Source organism: Danio rerio, chromosome 8 (genome assembly GCF_049306965.1).
Source record: "Danio rerio strain Tuebingen ecotype United States chromosome 8, GRCz12tu, whole genome shotgun sequence".
In the NCBI taxonomy this organism is placed as follows: Eukaryota; Metazoa; Chordata; class Actinopteri; order Cypriniformes; family Danionidae; genus Danio; species Danio rerio.
Window position 1 is genome coordinate 13,986,066 of NC_133183.1, and position 25,181 is coordinate 14,011,246.

General features: G+C 35.0%; 1 protein-coding gene across 3 annotated transcripts; it reads right to left on the bottom strand.

The window, feature by feature from the left end:
* Nucleotides 1–578: 578 nt before the first annotated feature.
* On the bottom strand, nt 579–24,542 carry traf1 (TNF receptor-associated factor 1). Of its 3 annotated transcripts, none has more exons than XM_073909029.1 (10): nt 23,954–24,066; nt 23,463–23,713; nt 22,986–23,285; nt 17,698–17,859; nt 16,565–16,624; nt 16,389–16,457; nt 14,885–15,307; nt 9,570–9,747; nt 5,501–5,649; nt 579–1,100 (listed from the first exon to the last, which is right to left on the bottom strand). In XM_073909029.1, the coding sequence occupies exons 4-10, from the start codon at nt 17,800–17,802 to the stop codon at nt 882–884; spliced, it is 1,203 nt and encodes a 400-aa protein (XP_073765130.1). In that variant the 5' UTR covers nt 17,803–17,859; nt 22,986–23,285; nt 23,463–23,713; nt 23,954–24,066; the 3' UTR covers nt 579–881. The 3 variants fall into 3 exon arrangements, with proteins under 3 accessions (XP_073765130.1, XP_073765129.1, NP_001121853.1); XM_073909028.1 differs by having other exon boundaries at nt 22,986–23,084; nt 23,629–23,713; nt 23,791–23,959; NM_001128381.1 differs by having other exon boundaries at nt 695–1,100; nt 22,986–23,084; nt 23,629–23,713; nt 23,954–24,542.
* Nucleotides 24,543–25,181: the final 639 nt, after the last annotated feature.

Genomic DNA, 25,181 nt, shown 5'->3' on the forward strand with positions numbered 1-25,181 from the left:
CTCCTCTCTGCATCTCAAATCTGACGACATATGTGGCGAACCACTGGACGAACTGGTGAGAGCAAAGTCATCCACACAGAGGTAAGCAGTCAGCTGGTAGCACGAAAAGAAACAGAGGTCGTCTGCAGTGTCATATCACCCCTCAGCATTCGTTTTAAAGACGAAATGCAGTCATACATAGCTCTGGCTACATAATTTGCGCTCTCCAGGAATGTATACCAGGGTACATTTTCACAATGAGCCTGTGTTTATTCTATACATATGGTTAAGAAATCTGTGCGTAATTCACATTAAACAATTATTCAAGAAGAAAAATGGCATTTGTAAAAATTTGAATTCATATTATTAATATTGTAACATAATGTAGTGCTTGTTTTTATTCCGGTTATGATTATAAAGTTTTATTTTATTTATGAATTTTTGAGTGGATGAGCTAAATCAGCCTTTATAAAAATTGTAAGCTAGCAATTAAAACTATTTCAATCCTAAGCCAATATTATCAATGGTTAGAAATGCAAACCATTGTAATAATTCTGAAATCTCGAAACACCACAGACAAAGAGGAAATACAAAAGCAAGACAGTCAACACATTTTATTTGTTAGCACACAATATAAAAATATAAGTATCTTATTCAAAATTCAGAGGCACTTATTCCATAATAAATAAAATAATAAAAATCCTAAAATAATGAGAAAGAATCCATGTTTAAAACATTAAGAGCCAGGTGTCAATCTAAAAAATATGATTTTATTCATGCACTAAAAGATGAAACTTTTCAGCTCATGAATATTTGGCGGTTTGTTCTTCTACAGTTCTCCTCAGATCCAGTTTTTTTCTGCTCTTGTACAGTATGTGTCCCGTCCCCATTACCTGGGTGCTTCAGGAAGAGGTGTCCACCACGCACTTAATGTAGATGGTGTCGTCTTTGCAGTAAGCATGTTTGGGCGACCTCAGTTTCTTCAGAGGGAAGAACAGGGGGCAGCCGCTGGCCACATTCATATCACTGACAGGCTGATGGAAAGACATGGAGGACAGGTCGGGACGGAAAGCATCGATGACGTGCTCCCTCTGGTTTTGATCTAGGAGGAAGAACGTTACCTGACAGGTACGTGAGAGAAATGTTAGTGAAGGTCATGGAAAAACACCCTGCATTGAGAAAAAAAAAATTACACTTTGGGCCAAATTAACAAAATGATTGTAATTTGTTTTAGCTACTATTTAGTTTTTTCTCAAAGTATAATTTATCTTTGTTTCAAACTATAAAATTTTATCTAAATCTAAAATATTTTTTTGTGATTAAGAAAAAAATGACTCACACAAATTAAAAATATGGTGTAATATACAATACCTGACAAAGTCTTGTCACCTATCCAAGTTTTAGGAACAACAAATAATAACTTGACTTCTATGCTCAATAATGTTCATGTCTGGTGACGGCTGGCCAATCCTGAGCACATGCTGAAGTATTTGCCCTCCTGTGGTTTGCAATGTAATGGGCAGTACAAATGTCTTGATACCTCAGGCTGTTGATTTTGCCATCCACTCAGCAGATCTCTTGCATACCCACACACTGAATATAACCCAAAACCTTGATTTTTTCCTTCACCAATCTTGACTGATTTCTGTGAGAAGTTATTATTTGTTGCTCTTACAACTCGGATCAATGACAAGACTTTTGTCAGGTAGTGTAGGGACATTAAATTATTTAGTTTATTTTTGTAGTTTAGTTTATTTTTGTAGAAAGTGGAAACAATCTTTTTTAACCTTAGACCAAAGTATAATCTAGCTTTGGACAAATCCAAAACAAATTACTGTAATTTGTTACAGCTAAATTTATAAATTATCCTCTAATTATAGGTTTTACTTGGTAAAAAAAAAAAAAAAAAAAGGAATGTCATTTAATATTAATCTAAATATTTATTCTGGCTAAGGGAAAAAAAAGTTGACTCAAAGGCAAAAAATTGTTTTTATAATGACGAAATAATTGAATTGAATTACTTTATTTCAACTTAATCCATGTAAAATTGTACTTTGGAAAAAACTATAATAAACACACAAAATGTTGGTCTATATGCTATTGAAAATCACAAATCTATTTTTTAAATTAATATTTTCTTCAGGATGTTTACAATATTATATTTGTGCATTTGCGTTAATTTAATCAGTACTGAAGCCAAAACTGGAGCTAATCTAACAAAATTATTACGATAATGGTCCAAATGTTAGTACACCCAAATTTCTATGTTTGGAAGAATTGTTGATTTTTTTTTTAAAGATTAGGAAAAAAATCAAGAGAAGCAAAAAATAGATACAATTTAATTGACATTTAGCAGTTTGTAATTTTTATTTTCAAATATTTCGCTTGAATTTAAATGTATTATGTTTCTATTTCTAAAGATGTTTAGTGACTAAAATATTACTTTAATAAATATATCTGTTTAATAAATGCGTTTTGTTCAAATGCACCAAAATCTATTCACTGAGAAATGGATAAAAATATGCATTTTCAAAATAAGGTGTACTTATTTATGCTGAGCACTATATGTCTTAAACAAATTAACGAAAACAATACATTTGAATAAAAACCTAAAATATATCTAAAATTATTAATTATTAAAATTAATAAAACTGCCATAAAGACATTTAGTTTTTTCTTTCAGACTTTTAGTAATTTAGACTACGCCCTTTTACCCCTTTGAACACTAAATGCTAATTTCAATGCAATTTTTCCCTTTTTAATTTCTACATCCTTGAACAGCAAAAACATAAAAGCCATCTACAACAACATTTGCCACTCAAAAAGCTAAATCTATTTTCAAGTTTTGACTGTGTGAAAGCACTTCTTTCGAAGTACATATTCAGAGCAAAAATAAAGTGTCTGTGATGCATGTTCTTATATTAGGTGTACTAAAAACACAAGACGAGGCAGTAATGCCCTTCAGTGCTCCCTTCAGAGTGCTCAATTCAAGTGTTCAGCCCTTTTGAGAAGAACATAATGATGCTCATTTTATAATTATAATCACTGCAAGACAGAAGCAGACTGATCAACATGTGAACCGCATCTTAATCAATGTGTTTGGCCTGAGACTTATGCAAAGTATTTCTTCCAGCCTTGTTTATTTATGTATTATTATTAATATAAATTATAGGTTTCAAACCTTCAACCAGGTTTCAAGCTGGACTGTGGAATTCCGGGAGACAGAACAATACGAAAAAAGGGTCTGAAATACGAGAGTCTCCCGGGAAAAATGGGAGTGTTGGCAGGTATGATGTATATATTTTGTGTTGGTCACTCTTTGTATAACCCTGAGTTACTTTTTGGTTGGCCATCTGTTTGTTTCTAATAAGCCTCCTGCTTTTGTTACTGCAGACTAGTTCAGTAAACAGAAAAAAAAGAAGAAATGAACGTGTGTTTTTTAATGTTTTTCCTTATCGCAAACAACAGTAATCTGGAAGTGATTGCGTTGCTTTGGTTTTTAAGGGTTAATTATTGTGATCTCCTGATTGCAACAAAGAAAAACTGGGAAATCTCTGTATACTGATGGCATTTTTTGCCGTTCTGCAGTATAATCCTAAATGTCAGCAAAATCACCCATTTTGTCATCATTTTAGACATTATGCTAGAGAATCATTCAAATACTAGCTGTAAAGTGACGTTGGTGAATGACCAATAGTTTCTGCTGTTCTGATGTCAGCTGCAGATGTGAATGAATGGCGGAAGAAAGTAGTTCCTCTTATTCGTGTTTGATTTTTTTTTTTTGATATGTTACGAGTGTGATATTGCTCATTTAATTACTATTAAATCATTTATTATAGAGTCTTGATTTTAGTTTATTACACTGTAAAAAAATATTGCTGACTTCAATTTTTTAATGGAATCAAATGAACTTTTCTAGTCCTATAAAGACTAACTTACATCATTAAAACTGACTAAAAATAGTAAGTTCAATTTTGTATAACTTAAAAGATTTATTTGAAACCTAAATAACTTAATAAAATTAATTAAATCAACATAAAAATCTTCATTCGTTTTTATGTTGAATATATAAAAATATAAAATAAAAAAGTTTTACAGTGTAGATTTTAGTTGTAATAAATTTTATTTCTGTCTTCAGTAATTTCAAAAATTTTTAGTCAACCCAGACTCCTTCTGAAAACATAACCGCTATATACATTTCTGGAAAGCGCCAAATACCCAGGAGATACGTTTTTTGCAGTTTTCATTTTCGCGAATCAAGAGGCCGCTGTGTACGCTTTTTCAGATCTCAAATTTCTTGCGATTGCCATTTGCGCCTGCTGTTCTCATATAAATTCACCAGAGGTGGCATTGTACGCTTTTTCAGAACTCAAATTTCTCGCGATTGCCATTCGCACCTGCTGTTCTTGTCTAAATCCACCAGAGGCCTCTGTGTACACTTTTTCAGATCTCAAATTTCTAGCGATTGCCATTCGCGCCTGCTGTCCTTGTCTAAATCCACCAGAGGTGGCTTTGTACGCTTTTTCAGATCTCAAATTTCTCGCGATTGCCATTCATACCTGCTCTTCTCATCTAAATCTACCAGAGGTCACTGTGTACGCTTTTTCAGATCTCAAATTTCTAGCAATTGCCATTCGCGCCTGCTGTTCTCACCTAAATCCCACCAGAGGCCGCAGTTGACTGACTGACCGACTGACTGATCAATAGACTGACTCACCCTCCTTCTTCCTTAAACATAACCAACAGTTTTAAAAAGCAATTCAGAAAAAGAAAAGCCCTCACCTAATTTTTACCACATTTTCAGTTCTCACAGCATTTTTACCCTGTTATTTACTTGTTTATGTTTTGGCTTCTGTTTTCATTTTACTCGCTTTCTAGAACTGTTCTTTGCCAGACTCGAACCTCTTCGTCTTGGTCAATTCCTCTCTGCATCTCCAGTCTGCAGACATACATGGCGAGCCACTGGACAAACTAGTAATAACAGTGGGAAAGCCGACCACACAGACTTTAGTGGTCAGCAGAAAAAAGTAGCATTGGTTTTAAAGACGAAATGAAGCCATATGTACTTCTGGCTAAAAAAATTGTGGTCTCCAGAAATGTATATAGGGCTACTTTTTTAGAATGAGCCTATGTTTGTTTTTAGTGCTAAGTTTAGTTTTTCCTCTGCTTTTTACATTTAATCTTATTTCAGTTACTTCCAGTTGACAACACTTTTATAATATTTAAAACACTGCTATTTGAAATAAAAGAGATTTGTTTGTCTTTCGAGACAAAAACAAAACTAAATTGCCAGCTATGGGAAGCAATGCAAGCCTTGTTTAAATTGCGATAAATGTTCCCAAAGTTATAATTTCATAGTCCATCAATGCTATATGCATTCAGAACTGTAATTTGATTCCTCAGGATGTGACTCCTTAAAGGTGTATTTGAATTAAGCATCTGCACGTCAACACAGATGTGCATGAAAAGACTGACTGATTGATTGATTCATTGACCGACAGCTTGATTACAGCGTTTTTACCTTGTGTTTGAATGGCCATGAGAGAATGGGGTCATATTCTCCTTTCATTATAACAAAGAAAAGAGAGATGTGTGATCCCTTTCCAGCTCCGTCTCCGTTCAAATAGAGCCGCAAACACACTTTAAATCCATACCTGGCGGTGTAGAAAGCTGAAAAACACAATGCATTGTCATTTTTATGTGAAGCGTGATGGGCTTTAGTTAAAACTCCTAAAAATAGCAGCAGATAACCAGAGAGCTTCTTTTATCCCCCCTTAAAAAAAAATCTAACGTTTGGCTTCGTTTTGCTGACTGTTGCTTTAGAGGAACAGTTATTCTGATATCCTATTCTGTAATGATGGAAAGAAAACACGTCAATGAAATTACCTTTAGCTTTTCCTTTTAGTTTTTGCACTCTGTTGTTTCACTCCTGGGCAAGCAACCCCATTTCAGTCTATATACCCTCTCCACATTTGCTTCCCCCCCTTATGCTTTCCCTTTCACTGGTACCAACTCAATTTTTAGCACCGGCCTTATGAATGTGCATCGATTCTACCTCAATATACGATAACAACTAACATTCATTCAACACAGCTCTCCCGATGAGTCCTCATGAAAGTATTCAGTTCTGCCTAAACTGTTTTTGCTTTGGCACGAAAGCGAAGGGAGACTTTTATTGTCAATAACACATTGATTATGTCAACTGAAACTGCAAATGGAGCATGCTTAGGTAAAAAAAAAGGCCCAGGGGAAGATTTTTCTGAATCGCAATAATAGATTTAGTTTTGGAGAGTCATGCACAGGTCATATGGACAGTCCCTGGTCATTTATCTTCAGTAAATGTAAAAGAACAGCTTGACATGCAGCACAACTGATGGTTTTTTTTATTGAACCATGTGCAGTCTGACTCATAAATAAATGACTCATATGAATCAGTTCTTTTTGAATAAATTTTTAACTCAAGATTGATAGAAAGGTACAAAAGATAGAATAGATCAAATGACGGAATAGAAGGAACAATAGAATAATAGAAATGACTCTTATAAATCAATTATTTTAATGAATATATAACTAGAGATTGATAGAATGGTAGAACAAAAGAAGCATAAATTAAACATATTATATACACTCACTGGCCACTTTATTAGGTACATCTGTCCAACTGCTCGTTTATGCAAATTTCTAATCAGTCAATCAAATGACGCAACTTAATGCATTTAGGCATGTAAACAAGGTCAAGACGATCTGCTACAATTAAAACAGAGCACCAGAATGGGGAAGAAAGGTGATTTAAGAGACTTTGAACGTGGCATGGTTGTTGGTGCCAGACGGGCTAGTCTGAGTATTTCAGAAACTGTTGATCTACTGGGATTTTCACGCAAAAAATATTTTCTCTTTTTCAGACCATTCTCTGTAAACCCTAGAGATCTCTAGGGTTTACAGAGAATGGTCTGAAAAAGAGAAAATATTTTTTGAGCGGCAATTCTGTGAGCGAAAATGCCTTGTTGATGCCAGAGGTCAGAGGAGAATGGCCAGACTGGGTGGAGCTGATAGAAAGGCAACAGTAACTCAAATAACCACTCGTTACAACTGAGGTAAGCAGAAGAGCCACTCTGAATGCCCACAGCTACAGCAGCAGAAGACCACACCGAGTGCCACTACTGTTAACTAAGAACAGGAAACTGAGGCTACAATTAGCACAGGCTCACCAAAATTGGGCAATAGAAGATTGGAAAAAGGTTGCCTGGTCTGACGAGTCTTGATTTCTGCTGCAACATTCAGATGATAGGGTCAGACTTTGGCATCAACAGGATGAAAGCATAGATTTGGCTGGCTGGTGGTGTTGTGATGGTGTGGGGGATATTTTCTTGGCACACTTTGGGCCCATTAGTTCCAACTGGGCATTGTGTCAACACTACAGCCTACCTGAGTATTGTTGCTGACCATGTCCGTATGACCACAGTGTACCCATCTTCAGATGCCAGTAAAATGCACCATGTCATAAAGTGTGAATCATCTCAGACTGCTTTCTTGAACATGACAAGGAGTTCGCTGTATTCAAGTGGTCTCCACAGTCACCAGACCTCAATCCAATAGAGCGCCTTAGGGATGTGGTGGAATGGGAGATTCGCATCATGGATGTGCAGCTGAGAAATCTGCAGCAACTGTGTGATGCTATCAAGTCAATATGGACCAAAATCTCTGAGGAATTTTCCAGTACCTTGCTGAAACTATGCTACGAAGGAGTAAGGCAGTTCTGACAGGAAAAGGGGTCAACTTCGGTAGTAGTACCTAATAAAGTGGCCAGTGAGTATAGATTCAATGATAGAATTATGGAACAATAGAAGGAATAATAAAATAATTAAAACGACTCATGAATTAGATCTTTTTGAATGAATCACTTACTTTGGTAGACAGGAAAAACAAAAGAAAAATAGATTACAAACATGATATAGATTAGATGATAGAATAATGGAACAAAAGAAGGAATGATAGAATAATACTTTGACATATACACACTCACAAGCCACTTAAGTAAACACATTTGACTGCTTGTTCATGCAAATATTTGATTAAAGTCACATGACAGCAGCTAAAGATATTTAGTCATGTAGACAACATGCTGATCTATGGGGATTTTTACACACGAACAAAGTTAACAGAGAATGGTCAAATAAAAAATAAATAAAAATCCAGAGCTAGACTGGTTTGGACTTGCTTCTTATTTTACAGTACGTGCACTTAATAATATATAAGGTGTATATAAGGTGTACTTTCCTAAGAAAGAACTAGGTTATGTAATGTAACCACATGGGTCATTATGTTTAGGGGTAGATTTATGGATAGTACCTTGTTATTTACCAGTGTAATGACTATGATAAGTACATACTGTAAGATATTACTGTAACAAAAAAGATCAATGACAAGTCATGACAAAAAAATGCTTTAACATTAAAGGTGCAGTACATAGGATTAACCAGGTATTGCAGTTTTTAATTTTTTTTTTCCGCCCGAGCTGAGACATGACCAGTGGTGTAAAGTAAGTAATTACAAATACTCAAATTACTGTAATTGAGTAATGTTTTCTCAGAAATTGTAATTCACTAAGTAACTTTATAAATGTGTACTTTCCCTTGAGTACATTTTTAGCACTGTATCGGTACTTTTACTCCACTACTTTTATTTACCCTGCAGTCACTATTTTATTTTTCCTGTCTATGAGGATTAGAAGATTTAGTTCAGTGATTCCTGACCTGTCCAATCAAACCGCAAAGAAGGTAATTTGCATCATATTGATCTACCTCATCACATGGGTGATTTATAATTGCAGCAAACTGTTTGGGAGCATTAAAAGTGTCCAAGAAGATGTCCAAAATCTTTACACGCATTGACCCAGAGACTGTTTAAATGCATGTTACTGATGAGAAGATGAAGGATGTTGAGTGTGTGATGACCGAAATGGCCTTCAAACACCCAGCAGGGACAAGACATCAAAATTTTCTAACACTTTATGGTATTTTTATGATTTAGAAGAGAAAAAATACAGCAACATTAGTTATAACTTATAAAGCAAAGTTAATTGTGCTTGTAACAAAGTTATATGTGCTATTCTAAGCCAGTTCAGTGTGATTTAGGCAAAAATTACTTACTGATTAATTTGACAACAACTTTAAAATTGAAGGCGACAGACAGACAGACAGACAGACAGACAGACAGACAGACAAGACAGCCAGACAGACAGCCAGACAGACAGCCAGACAGACAGACAGACAGATAGACAGATAGACAGATAGATAGACAGATAGATAGATAGATAGATAGATAGATAGATAGATAGATAGATAGATAGATAGATAGATAGATAGATAGATAGATAGATAGATAGATAGATAGATAGATAGATAGATAGATAGATAGATAGATAGATAGAAAAAATATCAAAATAGTAAGTTCTATTGTGCTCCAGCACAGATATAAAAGACAGTCATCTTGGTCTGGAATGGCATGAGGGTGAGCAAATGATGACAGAGTGTTTATTTTTGGATGAGCTCTGCCTTCAAGTGTAGAACTAAAGATGTGTGCTTTGGTACCTGGTGAGTACTGACTGATCTTTTGGCTGTTGGCAGCCTCTCTCTGTTTCTGGCTGACATCACACACCCGCCAGTAAAAGGTGCCATCATACGAGACGTCCTGCTGGGCGCTGATAGACTGCTGCAAAGAACTGATGAGAATGTCTTTCCTGACCAGCCTCTGCTGCAGCTCCGCTACCTGCAACGTGAAAACCATTATCATGGATGAATCACCCAAAGGCACAGATTGGCTCGCTGGAAAAGCGCAATATTAATGCGTCATAATGGAACTTCAGAGCTGGTTAAGGTCGGCAGCTTTATGTGAGATGCTTGAAAATATAGAAAAGGAAGGAGAAGGCTGCATCCTATTAGACACATCTGGGTTTTTTCTCTCTCTCTCTCAACAGCACCTGGTGAATTGTCACACAAATCTATTTTCTACCACCCATTCCCTTCACATCCTTACTTCAACTTATCTCTTCATTTTCAGCATTTCAGAAGTGTCATCTCGACTGCCGTATGTTAAATAACTCCTCCAGGTCGAGCGTCAGAATGCAGCTGTAATCATTTTTTATCACCTCCCGGTGTTAAGAAGACCACAGGGATAAATGCATTATCATTCCAGACCCGCGAATACCTTTGTTAGTTTTTTGCAAGTTTATTTTATTCAAAACATGATTCATGCAACCCTGGTGGCATAGAAATATAAAAAAAACACACATCACAGGGAAATAAATGTTTTCCACAGATTCCTGTATAGCTTTTCAGCTCTTTTGTAACAAAAACACATTCATTAGCTCCAAACATATTGCGGATTCCCAGCGTGAGATCAATGCCTAGTTAACTGCAGGACACATCAAAGTAGTGAATTCTGCTGTTGCTATTTACGCGCAGTGGAAATCAAGTGCTTTGATTTTGATAAAAAACAGACTGGAAATGACGTGATATCAGGTGTGTGCGCTGATCAGAACTGAAATGAATACCTTTTGAAATCAGCCAGCAGGACGTTGAATTGCAATTAGATTTTTAATTTAGATGGAATTCAAATGAAATATGCTGTAAGGGTATTTTTAATAATAAAGGTAAATGACAGTGAAACTAACTTAAAAAGGGATTAATTCACCCAAAACATTCCCTTGTTCTTGACTTTCTTACTTCTGTTGAACACTAGATTAAAAAAATGAAGAAAGCTGAATATCTGTAACCATTGACTTCAACAGTATTTGTTTTCCTTGTATTTGGTTTGTATCTTTCTTCAAAATATCTTATTTGCTGTTCAGCAGAATGAAGAAACAATTAAGGTTTGGAAATACTTGAGTTTGAGTAAATAGTGAGTAATTTTTTTTTTTTGATGAACTATGGACGCACAGTGGAAATCAAGTGCTTTGATTTTGATAAAAACGTGACAGAAATGACATGATATCAGGTTTGTGCGCTGATCAGAACTGAAATGAATACCTTTTGAAATCAGCAGGATGCTGAATTGCAATTAAATTTTTAATTTAGATGGCATTCAAATGAAAATTAAATTACAGCATATCACTGATGTAAGGGTAGTTTTTAATTATAAAAGTAAATGACAGTAGAAACTAACTTTGAAGAGATGGTTCACCCAAAAGCATTCCCTTGTTCTTGAATTTCTTCTGTAGAACACTGGATTAAAAAAAGAAATGACTGAATATCTGTAACCATTGACCTCAAAAGTGTTTCTTTCCTTGTACTTGTATTTAATTTGTAGCCTTCTTTAAAATATCTTTAGGGTTTCTATGGGATTTTTCAAGTCAAATTTAAGACTTTTTAGGACCCTTTTAAGAACAATATGAATTAAATTTTAGACATATACAGGGCTGAACATTAAAAAAATTCTAATGAGCCAGCTAGATTTGTAAATAGTTTTTGTATTAATGTAAAATCATGTAAAGTAATGTGTTACAATTGTCTGTAAAAATGTCAAAAAGCTGTTGTGAACTTTCTCTTTGCAATAAAAAAACTTAAAAATTTAAAACAAGTTTTGAAATGGATTATTGGTGACTGAGAGTTTGCTTAATACGGTAGCTTTACTTGGACATAGGGAAATCAAGACCTGTTTAAACTGATTTAAGACCTACAACCCAATATTTCAGTAAGTTTTTTGAGGTCTAAAATTTTGTTCTTGAAATTTAAGACATTTTAAGACTTTTTAAGACCTCACAGATACCCTGATCTTATTTATTGTTCAGCAGAATATAGAAACCCATTAAGGTTTGGAACCACTTGAGTTTGAGTAAATAGTGACAGCGTTTTCATTTTTGGTAAACTATCCCTTTAAATGTGTTATCGTACACATAGAGTGAGGTATTTCAAGAAACATTCATTCATTTTCCTTTGGTTTATTTCCGTTGGTTTAGTCTCTATTTCACTGGTCGCCACAGTGGAATGAACCACCAACCATTCCAGCATATGTTTTACGCAGCGAATGCCCCTCCAGCCACAACCCAGTACTGGGAAACACCCATACACACCCATTCACACACACACTCATACACTATGGCTAATTTAGTTTATTCAATTCAACTATATCACATGTCTTTGGACTGTGGGGGAAACCGGAAACCCATGCCAAAATGGGGAGAACATGCAAACTCCTTTAAAAAACTGGAGCACCCGGAGGAAACCCATGCCAAAATAGGGAGAACATGCAAACTCCTTTAAGAAACTGGAGCACCCGGAGGAAACCCATGCCAAAATAGGGAGAACATGCAAACTCCTTTAAGAAACTGGAGCACCCGGAGGAAACCCATGCCAAAATGGGGAGAACAGGCAAACTCCTTCAAGAAACATTATGAAATGAATGCAATTTAATTAGAACTTTAAAGTACATTGAGTGCATGTTTATAATTAGCACACATTGTTTATCGTTCACAATATTTTTTGCATTAAGTTACATTACCGTTGGATTAATTTTATACGTACTACATTATAAAAATATCAACATATTATTGTATATTTTATAATTTATGTGGAGACAATGCAATGAAAAGTTTGTGTGCTTCATTGTTTTTGTATTATTTTAGACATTTTTGTTTTTTGATTGAAAGCATGATTGAAATGTTGTCATGTTTCCTCACAAATATTAAGCAGCACAACTGTTTTAACGTTGATTATAATAATCAGAAAGGTTTCATGAGCTCCAATAAGCATATTACAATGATTTCTCAGGGATCATGTGGCACTGCAGACTGGAGTAATGATGCTGTAAATTCAGCTTGAATCACAGAATAAATTACATTAAAATATTTATTATATAAATTTTTTAATATTTTTTAATTGCAATAATCTTTAACATTAGTACTGTTTCTGTACCTTTGATCAAATTAAATCAAAAGTAAATGATAACAACCGAGCAACATTTAAAAAGTTAAATCCTTTCCTTTAAACTTTTATTTCAAGGTGTGCAATTATAAAATCCAATCCATGACAAGACTGACAGGCTATTAGCAGCTAACTCACATCTGTGCATCAGTGTATTACTTGTGTATTAGAAAAAAACTAATAACTTTTCAAAACTGACAACTATTGAACTATTATACAGAACTATTGAAAGGTGATTTTTTTTAGTACCACTAATGTTATGATTCACTCAAAAATAAACTACAGAAATGTACTCACCACCTACTTGTTCCAAACCTGAGTTTCTTTCTTCTGTTAAACACAAAATAATATATTTTGAAGAATGTTGGTAACCAAACAGCTGTCTATACTCTTAAGTATTGAGTTTTGGCTATTGGAATTGATACAGTTTAAATATTGTTTAGTCAAGGGCTGGCATCTACAGTTTGGTTACCAACATGATGTGATCAACAGAAGAAAGAAGCTCATACTGCTGTACAAAATGTGTACATTTTTAGGTAAACCATCCCTTTAAGGCCAGTTTATACCAGGAACAATAACAAAATGGGCCTTCAACGTCATCCCAAAGGGGCACCTTGGTGTTAAAACAACATTAAAATGGCAACAAGCATGATGTCAAAAAGCATGTCAAAAATGCAAATCGATTTTATGTCAAAACCTTCACGTCAATTTGACATCCTAGGGATGCACAATATTGGAAATATCTGACAATTCCAAACAGCAACAAACAAAAAGTGCAATATTTTGTTTTGCTGTGTTATACAGTTAAAATCAGAATTATTAGCCCCCTTTGAATTTTTTTTTTAAATATTTCCCAAATGATGTTTAACAGAGCAAGTTATTTTCAGTTTGCCTGATAATATTTTTTTTTTCTGGAGAAAGTATTTTATGGTCTTTTAGTGTTTTATTTCGGCTAGAATAAAATCAGCTTTTTATTTAAAAAAAAAAAACATTTTAAGGTAAAAATTATTAGCCCCTTTAAGCTATATTTTTTGATAGTCTACAGAACAAACTATTATGTTTAGAAATATATTGAAAAAAAAAATCTTCTCTCAGTTAAACAGAAATTAAGGGAAAAAAACAGGGGGGCTAATAGTTCTGACTTTAACTGTATCTAGCGAAAAGAATATAAGTGAATAGCTCTAGTTGAAAAGATTTCAATAATTTAGATCAACTATGGAGAAAACTTTTCTATTAAGTGCATTTGCATAAAATATAATAAATTACAAGCATAGGACACAGCAAAACTAAAAATTAATTAGTGCTTAATGTTTTTTTATGGAGTCTATAAAAGAATTTAAATACAAAAATGTAACAATCAAACGTAAAATACCATGGTTATCGTTGTACTGTATAAATCATTTTATACAATATTATAAAATAGTATCTTTGCATGTTCTCCCCATGTTTGTGTGGATTTCCTTCAGGTGCTCCAGTTTCCCCCACAAGTCCAAAGACTATAACAAAGACATGCGCTATCGGTGAATTGGGTAAGCTAATTTGGCCGTTGTGTATGTATGTGAATGAGAGTGTATGGGTGTTTCTCAGTGATTTCTCAGGGTTGCCGCTCCGTAAAACATATGCTGGATGAGTTGGCGGTTCATTCCACTGTGCGACCCCTGATTAATAAAGGGACTAAGCCAAAAAGAAAATAAATAAATGAATGTAATCCTGTGATGTGACTATTGAGGATACACACATTGCGATATCGATGCTCAAATGATATATTGTTCAGGCCTAATCCACAAAATGATGTCCTTTTGAACACTAAAATAATGACACAATAAGTATTATAAGAAGAGTTTATCTGAAAATTGACTCTATTACTTTATATATAAGAATTTCAAAGTTTTATCTGAAAAGCTTCAATTACACAACACAAAGTAATACTGGATTTTGTTCACATACAAAAAACAACCTTAATGTGGGATCAATCAGAAACTTACCGTAGCTTCCAAATGCTGAATGATCTGCTGGCTGTTGCAATGGTCTCTATTCATTGCCACCACACTGATCTGTGTCTTCTCTACCTCTCGGTTCAGAGCGGAAATGATGTTCTCTATGACCTGCACTTTTTGCTGCAGGGCGTCCAGCTGCTGGCCGGCGGCGAGCTCAACCTGATCATCGTGGAGGCTGAAGGCCTTGTCACTCACTCCCGGATCTCCTCCATCCGTTTCTATGTCACCATCAGCCTGAGGAGCGAGTGAAGAGCCATTTGGTCCAGGCTCAAGAAAAACAGGGCTGTCCTGGTAGACTCGCTCAGTTGCTGAGTTCAGTGTTCGCTGAAGAGCCCTGGTCACGTCCAGTAGAAGCTGCAGGTGACCCGCATGACTGCAAGACTCATGTTCTTTTACTTTGTCTGGGTTGCCCTGAATTAAAACAATTCATATATTGTAAAAGTTAAAGGGAAAAGAACATAAAGTCAAGGTGAGGTCAGATTTGGTTTATTTAAAAAAAAAAAAAAATGTTTGATTTTTTTTACACCATAAAAATTATGAGGGTTTTTTAGAGTACCTAATAAAGTGGCCGGTGAGTGTGTATGTATATATATGAGAGTTCAGATGCAAAACCCTCTAAATCCATCAGACTTCTTTTCTTGTAAATGAGCATTTTCTATCAGGCTCTGCTAATTAGGTTCAGAAGTTTCATTTTATTAGCTAGTAAATGAAATAACTTTTTAAAATAAATGTCACTTTAGACATTTCTTTGGTTTTTAAAAAGGTAAATTTTATTTTGCATCAAAACCAGCTAAGTCCACTTGTGCTTTTTTTGCAAAAAACGCTAAATCCGCCTATTAAGACAAGACAGTGTAATTAGTTGAAAATCACTAAAGATGCGATTAGAAATTATTTTAACTTAAAACACGTTACAAAAACCAGCTAAAAGTAAAAATATATAAATATGTCAAGTAAGTGGCGGTTCATTCCACTGTGATAAACTAGGGAAAAGGCAGAAGGAAAATGATTGAATGAAATTTGTTAAGTAAATGCATAAATCAATAGCAATAAAACTGACATTAATTAAATCTTAACAATCTGTTGTCATTTCTGATATTTGGGATTTAGATTTATTGTAAGTAGAGCAATGTAAACATTGTAAACTAACTTGGTAGATTCAAATAATGTAGTGTAAAACATTATGAAACATCAATATCTGTGTATTGTCTATTAATATAAAGAGCTTATTAGGTGTATAGGAACTATGAATGATAGTAATATAAATAATGTTTAGTTTTATACAATATATTTATCTTTTGAAAAATGGCTTAAATTAGCAAAAATAAACCCAAGGTAGGCCTAATGGGCAAAAATGGGGGGCTATATATATAGATATAAATATATATAATGGCATAATAATGGTCCAAATTACCTCCTCTATATAGAACTTTGTTCCAAAAATGATATATAGCACAACATTATGAAAAATAGTGGCATTATCAACAAAACCAACCTTAAAAGGACAACCAACGTCTGAGAAAATGCATGGTTCTTTCTTTTTTGAGTTGGCCGGCTGATTATTCTATAAAAAAAGCACAGAAACATACTGCACTTCAGAATTATTCTTGTTTATACATCCATTTTTAGAATAGAACATACAGAGATCCACCGAATCCAGCTGTTCTGTACCTTTTGCTTTTTATCCGTCTTTGCTGTCTTCTTATCACCAGAACTGGGACATACATGCTTCTGTGAAGAAATTAGCAAATGTCACCTTCACTAACCACAGTGATGAAAGTTTTGCACAAATAATTCTCTAACAAACTTTCCAATACATCTTAATAATACTTTTTTATCTTAATTTGAGGCCAGAAACACATTGCGTTTGAAGATATTTTGACTAATGTGTTGCATTTGAAGCTTGATGTCTGAATTCTCTGGATTTCTGCTTCTTTCCTCCTTTTTCTTCCTCTAATCCATATCCCGGAGTGCAGGTCCCAATGGGTGAAATGGAAAATAAAGTAATATGGGACAGCAATAAACACTGGAGACTCCATCTGTGGCTTTAAACCAACTATGGGGCTTGAAGCAAGGGCACGCTGACCCAAAACCACTCCAGAAACAAGGAATGAGCCAGAATCTGTATATATTGAACTGTGGGCCTGTTTACACAATATCACCCGTGTATCATACATACATTATGTGCATATGATTTGCACAAATATATACACAGTGTGTTCACTGTATTTAATTTTTTTTGACGTATTATTGTCAGTCTGAATAAAGCCTTTTCTAAGTCTGCTTTTTCTTGTTTTCCTGTAATACCCAATATAAATTAATATAAGATGCAAATATGTGATAAGCACGCTCAAGCATGTGATAATCTTGTTTTTAAAGTATATTTGGGTATATTTTTTATTGTTGTTTATTGCATAAATCATTGAAACGTGGTGAGGATTAGGCTTTAAAGAAAATAGCAACACAGAACTATTTGGCTTAATTACTATTGTCTTAATTATATAAAAAAAACAAACATTATTTTAATTAATATAATTAAGGTCCTATGATTTCTGGCTTACATGGAAATTTGGGTGAAATTGCTAAATCCAGTCATAAAAACATAATTACTGTATCTGCATAAAGCTGAATGTCACCGAATGTTGAATTATGTTTTAAATCGAAATACATAAATGATGTATCAAAAGTTTCCTAGTACTTGTTGGCGGTTCATTCTGCTGTGGTGACCCCTGATGAATAAAGGGACTATGCCACAGGAAAATGAATGAATAAGTTGTTTCATAGGGACCTTTTTTTAGCAGTACCTGGAGTTCTCTGGGTGTCAGAACACTTGTACAGGAGGGACAGGCGGTCTTGTTGTTGGGACAGCCGCTTTCCAGATGTGTGGCCAGTGTCTTCCTCTGAACCATTATGCCACAGCCAATGTTACAAGGGATCAGGGCATATTCACACTGACTCTGGTGGTCCTGTTGAGTGAGAAATCAAGCAAATGTTTTATTACTCAAATAAAATACAGTATGACAATTCTGTGATTATTTCTCGTCATCACTAAACCTGTGTGTGTATACTGGGTTTGCTGGTTTACCAGGACACAAATTTGTACAATGGCATGCTTAAGTGGTTTACACATGCACTGTGTCCTCGTACTGTACTTAAAAATCATACCTAAGGATATTTTTTCACATTGAAAATGTGCCACATGTGAGGCTCCTGTGAGGCTTGTGTTTATGTACAGAGTTAGAGTAAGGTGATATCATGTGTGGATTTAGAGTATAAACTGCATTATGCCAATAGAGAGTCCTCATAAACCACATACAGAATGTTTCCTGTATATTAGAATGTTTCCTTCCTTCCTTCCTTCCTTCCTTCCTTCCTTCATTCCTTCATTCCTTCCGTTTATATCAAAGTTGATATTTAGCTGTTCCATATTGGTGTTTCGTAACAGTATTTCTTATTTTTAAAAGGTAGGACACACATACAATACAAACAATTTTGCTTAACCAATTCACCTATATCGTATGTTTTTGCATGTTATCCCCATGTTCGTGTAGTTTCAAAGTCCAAACTCCACACAGAAATGCCAACTGAGCCAGCAGGGACTCGAAAAAGTGACTTTCTTGCTGTGAGGTGACAGCGCTACCCACTGCGCCACAGTGCCGTCCATTAAGAATGTTTCCTACGGTATTAAAATGTTTACTTCTATGGGAAGTCACATAAAGGTAGCTGTACATGTGTATGTGTGTGTGTGTGTGTGTGTGTGTGAGTGTGTGTGTGTGTGTGTGTGTAAAGGACTCTTTATTATCTTTAGTATCTTTATGCAGCTGAAAGTAAAAATCCTTTACATTTTTGATAGTACATTTCACAACTGCAAAGTTACGGCAAGCAACGTAATCAATTAAATGTGGCTTTCTTAAAGACTAAAAAATAATATGGTTGGAGCATTTTATTTATTTTGGATTGTGCAAGCAAAACTCTCCTACATGAGTGATTATGCCGTCTCTCGATGGTGAATGCGGTTAGACTTATGGCAGGTACTGTTTGGTAGTTGGTTATTTATTTCACTAATTTGACTGACAACTGTCAAACGTCGTCAAAATAACTGTCAAAAAATGCCAATGTTCCATCTTGTGATGGTGAAAGTGCAAAAGTCATAGTTCATAGTATAGTGTGCCGTTTGGCATGCAGTGATTGTGTTTGAAAGTCTTAAAATATTGTGCACAGTTTATTTTTATGTTTCAGAAACTGTTTTTTGATTGTTTTAGAGCTTTGCCGTCAATAAACTGTATGGAAAAAGCTTGAAAATTCTAGCATCTAAGTTTATTTTCAACTCCAAAAAAGACTTCTTTTCATTTGAAATGACATGTGGGTGAGTTATCAATTTACCATCAGAAGTTTTCTTTAGACTTCATTTAAGTAAGAAACAGTTCAATTAAAAAAATTTGTTCAATCTCTATTAAATCCAAACAAGTTTTTTTTACATTTAAGATCATAATGTTTGATTGATATTAGCTAAAATGCTCCAAAACAATAACAAAATTCCCATTTAGAAAAAGCTAGCATTTAAAACAGTCTTTTCACTAATATCGATCAACAATTCTAAAGACATTCTCAGTGCCACATCAGCTTCTCATCAAATTTTCTGTCCAATCAAATGCTCTCTAGAATATGAAGTGTCCCGCCCTCCTCACTATAAATAGCCACTAGAGCTGGAGCTGACATCAGCTACTTGTTCACACAATTATTATTAATAAAAGTCCACTATATATAGCAATAAAAAGTACAGTCACTTAAACATGCTTTCCATCATGGTAAATAGTCTAGTTTTGCATGCGTTATTGTCATAAAAAAAACCACAGCAGCATGCAAACAGTCTACTCCAGTCTAGAGACACATTAACATCCTCAGAAGCAGAACACTAAATACCTATATAAAAAAATAAATACCTATATCTAAATACCTATAAAAAAATGCTAATATCTAATTTAAAAAAAGGGAGGAGACACTCTTTATATCCCGCCCTATACTCTAATTTCAGTGTAAATTATACAAAAACACTGTACAATGCTGCTTGCTTCAAAGCATTGCACTGAAGCTTTAAATAACCTCTAAAACTTTGCAAAATACCGCATGTGTTATTTTGCTTTTGATCATACATTTTCCACTGAAAAACATAAAGTACAACCTACATGTTTCTATTCAAATAGGGAGCTTGTGAACAAAATTATATTCTCAAAAGGCTTTCAAACTCTCTTGAGCACAGAAAAAAAAAACACAAAAGATTTCCATTAGGCAGGCATGAGGGTCAAAGTCATAGAAAATTCATCTCAATGCAACACTGACCTCTAAAAATTGTACATTAGGCTTTTTAAGCCTCAAGTATGAGTTTGGTATTGCTCTATACGGCCGAGGATTGATTCACCGCTCTTGGACAACATCTGCACAACAGCTCTATGATTAATGTCCTAATGGCTGGTTCATTACAAGGAATGACCACAAAGCTAGCATGTTAGGATTCCCGTAAGACAACGTGTTGCTTTTGTAACCGAAAATGACAGCCTGCCAAGAAATGCAGCTATTGTTTCGATGATTTAACAAAGTGATAATAGAAAAGCCACAGCTGGTAATCTGATCGATACAAGCTCTATAATCCACACTGATTTTGAGTCAGTCAAGTGTAAGATGTTACAGTGTCTCCCAATGAATCTGCTGGTTTTACATAAATGTGCAACAGTCTGGTCTTACATAATGCATTTGCTTACTTTCTAATCTAAACCACACAGCAAAGTGCTAGACTTTATCTGATGTGCATATTCATAACATCAGGAGCTAAAAGAAGCTATAAATGATACTCATGCTAAAAACACATTGATTTATTTATATTTTTGTGTCTCCTGACTGCATTTATTCAGTGAAAAATGCAAGAAAACTGTTTTTATGTGAATATACTTTTGATAATATATAATTTATTCCTGTGATGGCAAAGCTGAATTGTCAGCATAATTAGCCCTGTCTTCTCTGTCACATGATTCATCAGAAATCATTCTAATATGTTGATTTGATTTGTTATCATATTTTTTTTCTGTTGTTCAATCACTAGTAATAATTATCCTTATCAATGTTGATCATTTTTAAGGAGACTGTGACACACTTTACTGTTCAGAATGCTTAAATAAACAAAAGGTTCATAATAACAGCGTGTATTTAAACATGTTTTAATTACTTATAAGTGATAAATATTATTTATAACATATGAGTAATTATGAGAGATTATAACATATCCAAAACATATTTCTACAAAAACAAAGCAAAATTGAAGCAATGTTTTTAACATTTATACTTTCAGGACACCCTGGACTACTTTTTGTGAAATGTTAACATATTTGTGTGTGATGAGCATCGGTTAAGATGATGTTAGCACCTGTCAGCTTTAATTGTGGGGAAAACTGGATAATTTTGAGCTTTTGTCAGCTAATTTCATCTTCCAGGTTTAAAATAATTTTTGGGGTGAGATCAAAAACGGTGACGTATCACGAATCTGCTATTGTGGAGTGATGACGCATTGGTTTCTCATTATTATTCATAGCGGAGTTTTCTTCTCCTTTGAGAAGGCGCTGCTTCGTAATTGTTCATGAGAGCACATGCTTTCCGAAGGCAAGACAGAACTGCCAAGCTGTGGGGCCCAATGATGGGGTGAGACTACATCTGCATGCCACAGTCATATGTGTTTGTTTCCATGATCAATGGGATTTGTTGCATGATTTTCCCTGCGATTCTTACAGGGCTGATGCAGCAAAGCATTTTTGTTGGGAGAGCTGTACGAGAATTGGAGAATGGCAGACTTGTCTTTTATCAGTTGAGTTTGTTACCATTCAGACACATCGCCTATCAGTTTATTCAGTGTGTTCGAGCGGGCCGCAGCACTCCCGATCAATCACGGCGATCGATCAGGCCGAGGACAATCGATAACTCTACTGTGTGTGTGTGTGTGTGTGTGTGTGTGTGTGTGTGTGTGTGTGTGTGTGTGTGTGTGTGAGAGAGAGAGCGAGAGAGTGTGTGACGGAGAAGTGTGTGTGTTTGAGTTTGTGTGTTTGAGTGTATGTGACGTGTACTTCAGACCCACCGAGACTCAAAATCTCCTCAAACATAAAAAAAAAAAAAAAAGAGGTCTAATCTGTGCTGCTGTGTTCGCCATATGTTTAAAATCCTCCAAATTACCAGCATGGCTAATGGTTGAAATAGACAGGAAAGAGACCTACTGCACTGCTATCCACCGTGTCTGCATTCAGATTGAGGAGGAGAAAAGTCCTCCTCATTTATAGTGTTTATATAAACTTGATTATCTTTATCATCATATAACAAATTGTAGTTGTGTATAAGAAATTATGAATAACATATGTAGCAAGGCATTCAATTACTTACTGTTTATTTCTTTATATTTTTACTTTTTAAACTATAAAATCATGGGTCTCCTAATGGTTTGTGTCTGATTTTGTGAGTCAGTTGTTCGCTCCCCTCTTTCTCCACTGCTCTGCCGGCCACGCTCACTCCTCCCTCTGCACTCCTCGCCCAAAATGAAGCATTTGTTAAAAAAATTCGGAGGTAGATTTGAACCGAAAGAGGGGGGTTTCAAGGCCCTTTAACATGTATTCTAATCAGAAATGTTTTTTTTTTTTTGCATCAAATCAGCATTTAGAAAGGAGTGTGACACTGAAGACAATAATGAGCAATAATGCTGAAACATCAGTTTTAAATTACAGGAGTAAAGTACACTTTAAAATATATTCACACAGAAAAGAGCTAAATTAAATGTAAATAATATTTTACAATTTTATCATATTTCTGGTCAAATAAATGCAGATGTGGCAAGCAAAGGAGACTACTTACAAAAACATAAAAAGAAAAACAATATTTCTTTTGATCTGTATAAATGTAGTATAAACCTCATGGACTGACAAACCACTTGATCTTTTATTAAACAATATTTAAATCCGTTTGACTAACATCATCGGTTATTTAGGATAAGCATATCTGTATTTTTGTTTTATACAATTATACTTAGTATCATAGTGAGTATGAATAAAAAAAACAGTACCTCAAAATTTTTTAGGGTGCTTCTCCAGGGGCAGCCTTGGTTAGCACAGTGAACTTTCAGATCCAAAATTTCCTTATTGATAGCCACATCATTGAAGAACTACATTTAGAATGAGAAGAGAAATTGTCATAACTTTCCAAACATGAGTCACGATTGTTCCACTCACTAAAGAAGACCTTTAGATAAAGCAGACAGACAGACTGACAGACAGATGAATGGACAGACAAACATACAGACAGACAGACAGACAGACAGAAAGACAGATGAATGGACAGACAAACATACAGACAGACAGACAGACTGACAGACAGAAAGACAGATGAATGGACAGACAAACATACAGACAGACAGACAGACAGATGAATGGACAGACAGACAGACAGACAGACAGACAGACAGATGAATGGACAGACAGACAGACAGACAGACAGACAGACAGACAGACAGACAGACAGACAGACAGACAGACAGACAGACAGACAGACAGACAGATAGATAGATAGATAGATAGATAGATAGATAGATAGATAGATAGATAGATAGATAGATAGATAGATAGATAGATAGATAGATAGATAGATAGATAGACGGGTGGATGGATAGATGGACAGACAGACAGAAAAGTGTAATAATATAGGTTTACTTGGTTAGGAGTCAGTACGCTAGTGTCACTCTCAACATTGGAATCCTCTCCTTTACATTTTGTGCACACTAGGTCCTTGTTGTTTCTGAAATAAAAGCATTATTAATAACAATAACACCTACATTTGAGACATTCATATCCCTTACCTATAGCTTAGCCTACCCTTATCCAAACTAACAAGCAATGTGTGTTATCATTTATGAAGTCCTTCCGACTGTTATTATAAGTCACAATGATTGTCATTACTGTCACAGTGGCTCTGCCAGGCATGTGTCGCGTGTCGTCATAAAAGTGAGCTGTGTGTTTGTCTTGAATATTCTCTTACCTGACCAGCCAGTTGACGCAGGCGAGGCAGTATCGGTGACCGCACACCGTTTGACGCGCTTTATTCAAAACATTATTGCAGTTGCTACACAAGTATTTATCTTTCGGCACCTCATCGCAGATGCTCTGAGGGAAACCTGACGGATACTCGTTCTCATCCGGTGTGGACGAAACACCGTTTAACGACGGGTCTGAAGCTGAACCAGAAGCCATTATAGGGGTTAAGATGAAGAGTCTGTACCAGCAGCACGTTATGATGACATGTTGATATGCTTTTGACTTTTTGGTGATATACCCACGGTCGAAAAACACCACGGGTTTCCCCCTTAAACACCCGGAAACTGCGCTTTTTCCGCGTGTTTATCAACCACGCTGTGTCTAATCTTGCTGATAATATTTTGAAAAAAGCTTAAAATAATAAAAATAGAAAGATAGTTTGTGGAGTTATAAGTGAAAGTAGAAGAAACGCGCTTACACACAGTGTGGCTGTGTCTTGAAATCTAGAGAGCATACTAGAAAAACAAAACGAGAAGTGCAGTGCTCACTATTGCTCGACTCCGCCTACACTCTGAAGTGTTCACGATACAATCCGGCTTCACTTCAATTGTTTTCATATAGCCCACATTGCAATAGCAGCAAACAATTGCAAAAATGCTTCTCACGTAAGCGTCACTGCACTTTAAAAAATATTGCAATGTAAACTAATATATGAAATAACCTAAAATGTCATAATAGGCTACTTGATTGTCTGTATTGAGATAGAGTTTTTCACAAAGCTATTGACATGTTCATTCAGAATCTGACTGAATCTAATCCGATTCAAACTGTGTGAACTGAAACATATTTGCATGAATTACTACATTTAGAAATGTAAAAGTGCTGTCTAGGTAAGGTCAATATTGTTGTTGAGAAACTTCTCTCGCCTTCTTAAGCCACAGTTCACATATCCGTTGATATGGAAAGTCCCCATTTGAAAACTACCTGCGGTTCCACTTCAAGTTTACTTTAAATGTTCAGTCATGTCTGCTAATCATAAAAGATCTGCTGTATTTACGTCATAAATTGAGGAGTCATAAAAAGATAAAAGGTGGGAGAAACTAAGGGCTAATCAATTATTTAAATCCAAGTTATGTCCCATTATTATATTATTTTGTGTCATACATTGCCTCATTTAGTGCATAAATAAATGTATCATAATTATATAAGTATTATTATTATTTATAAATACT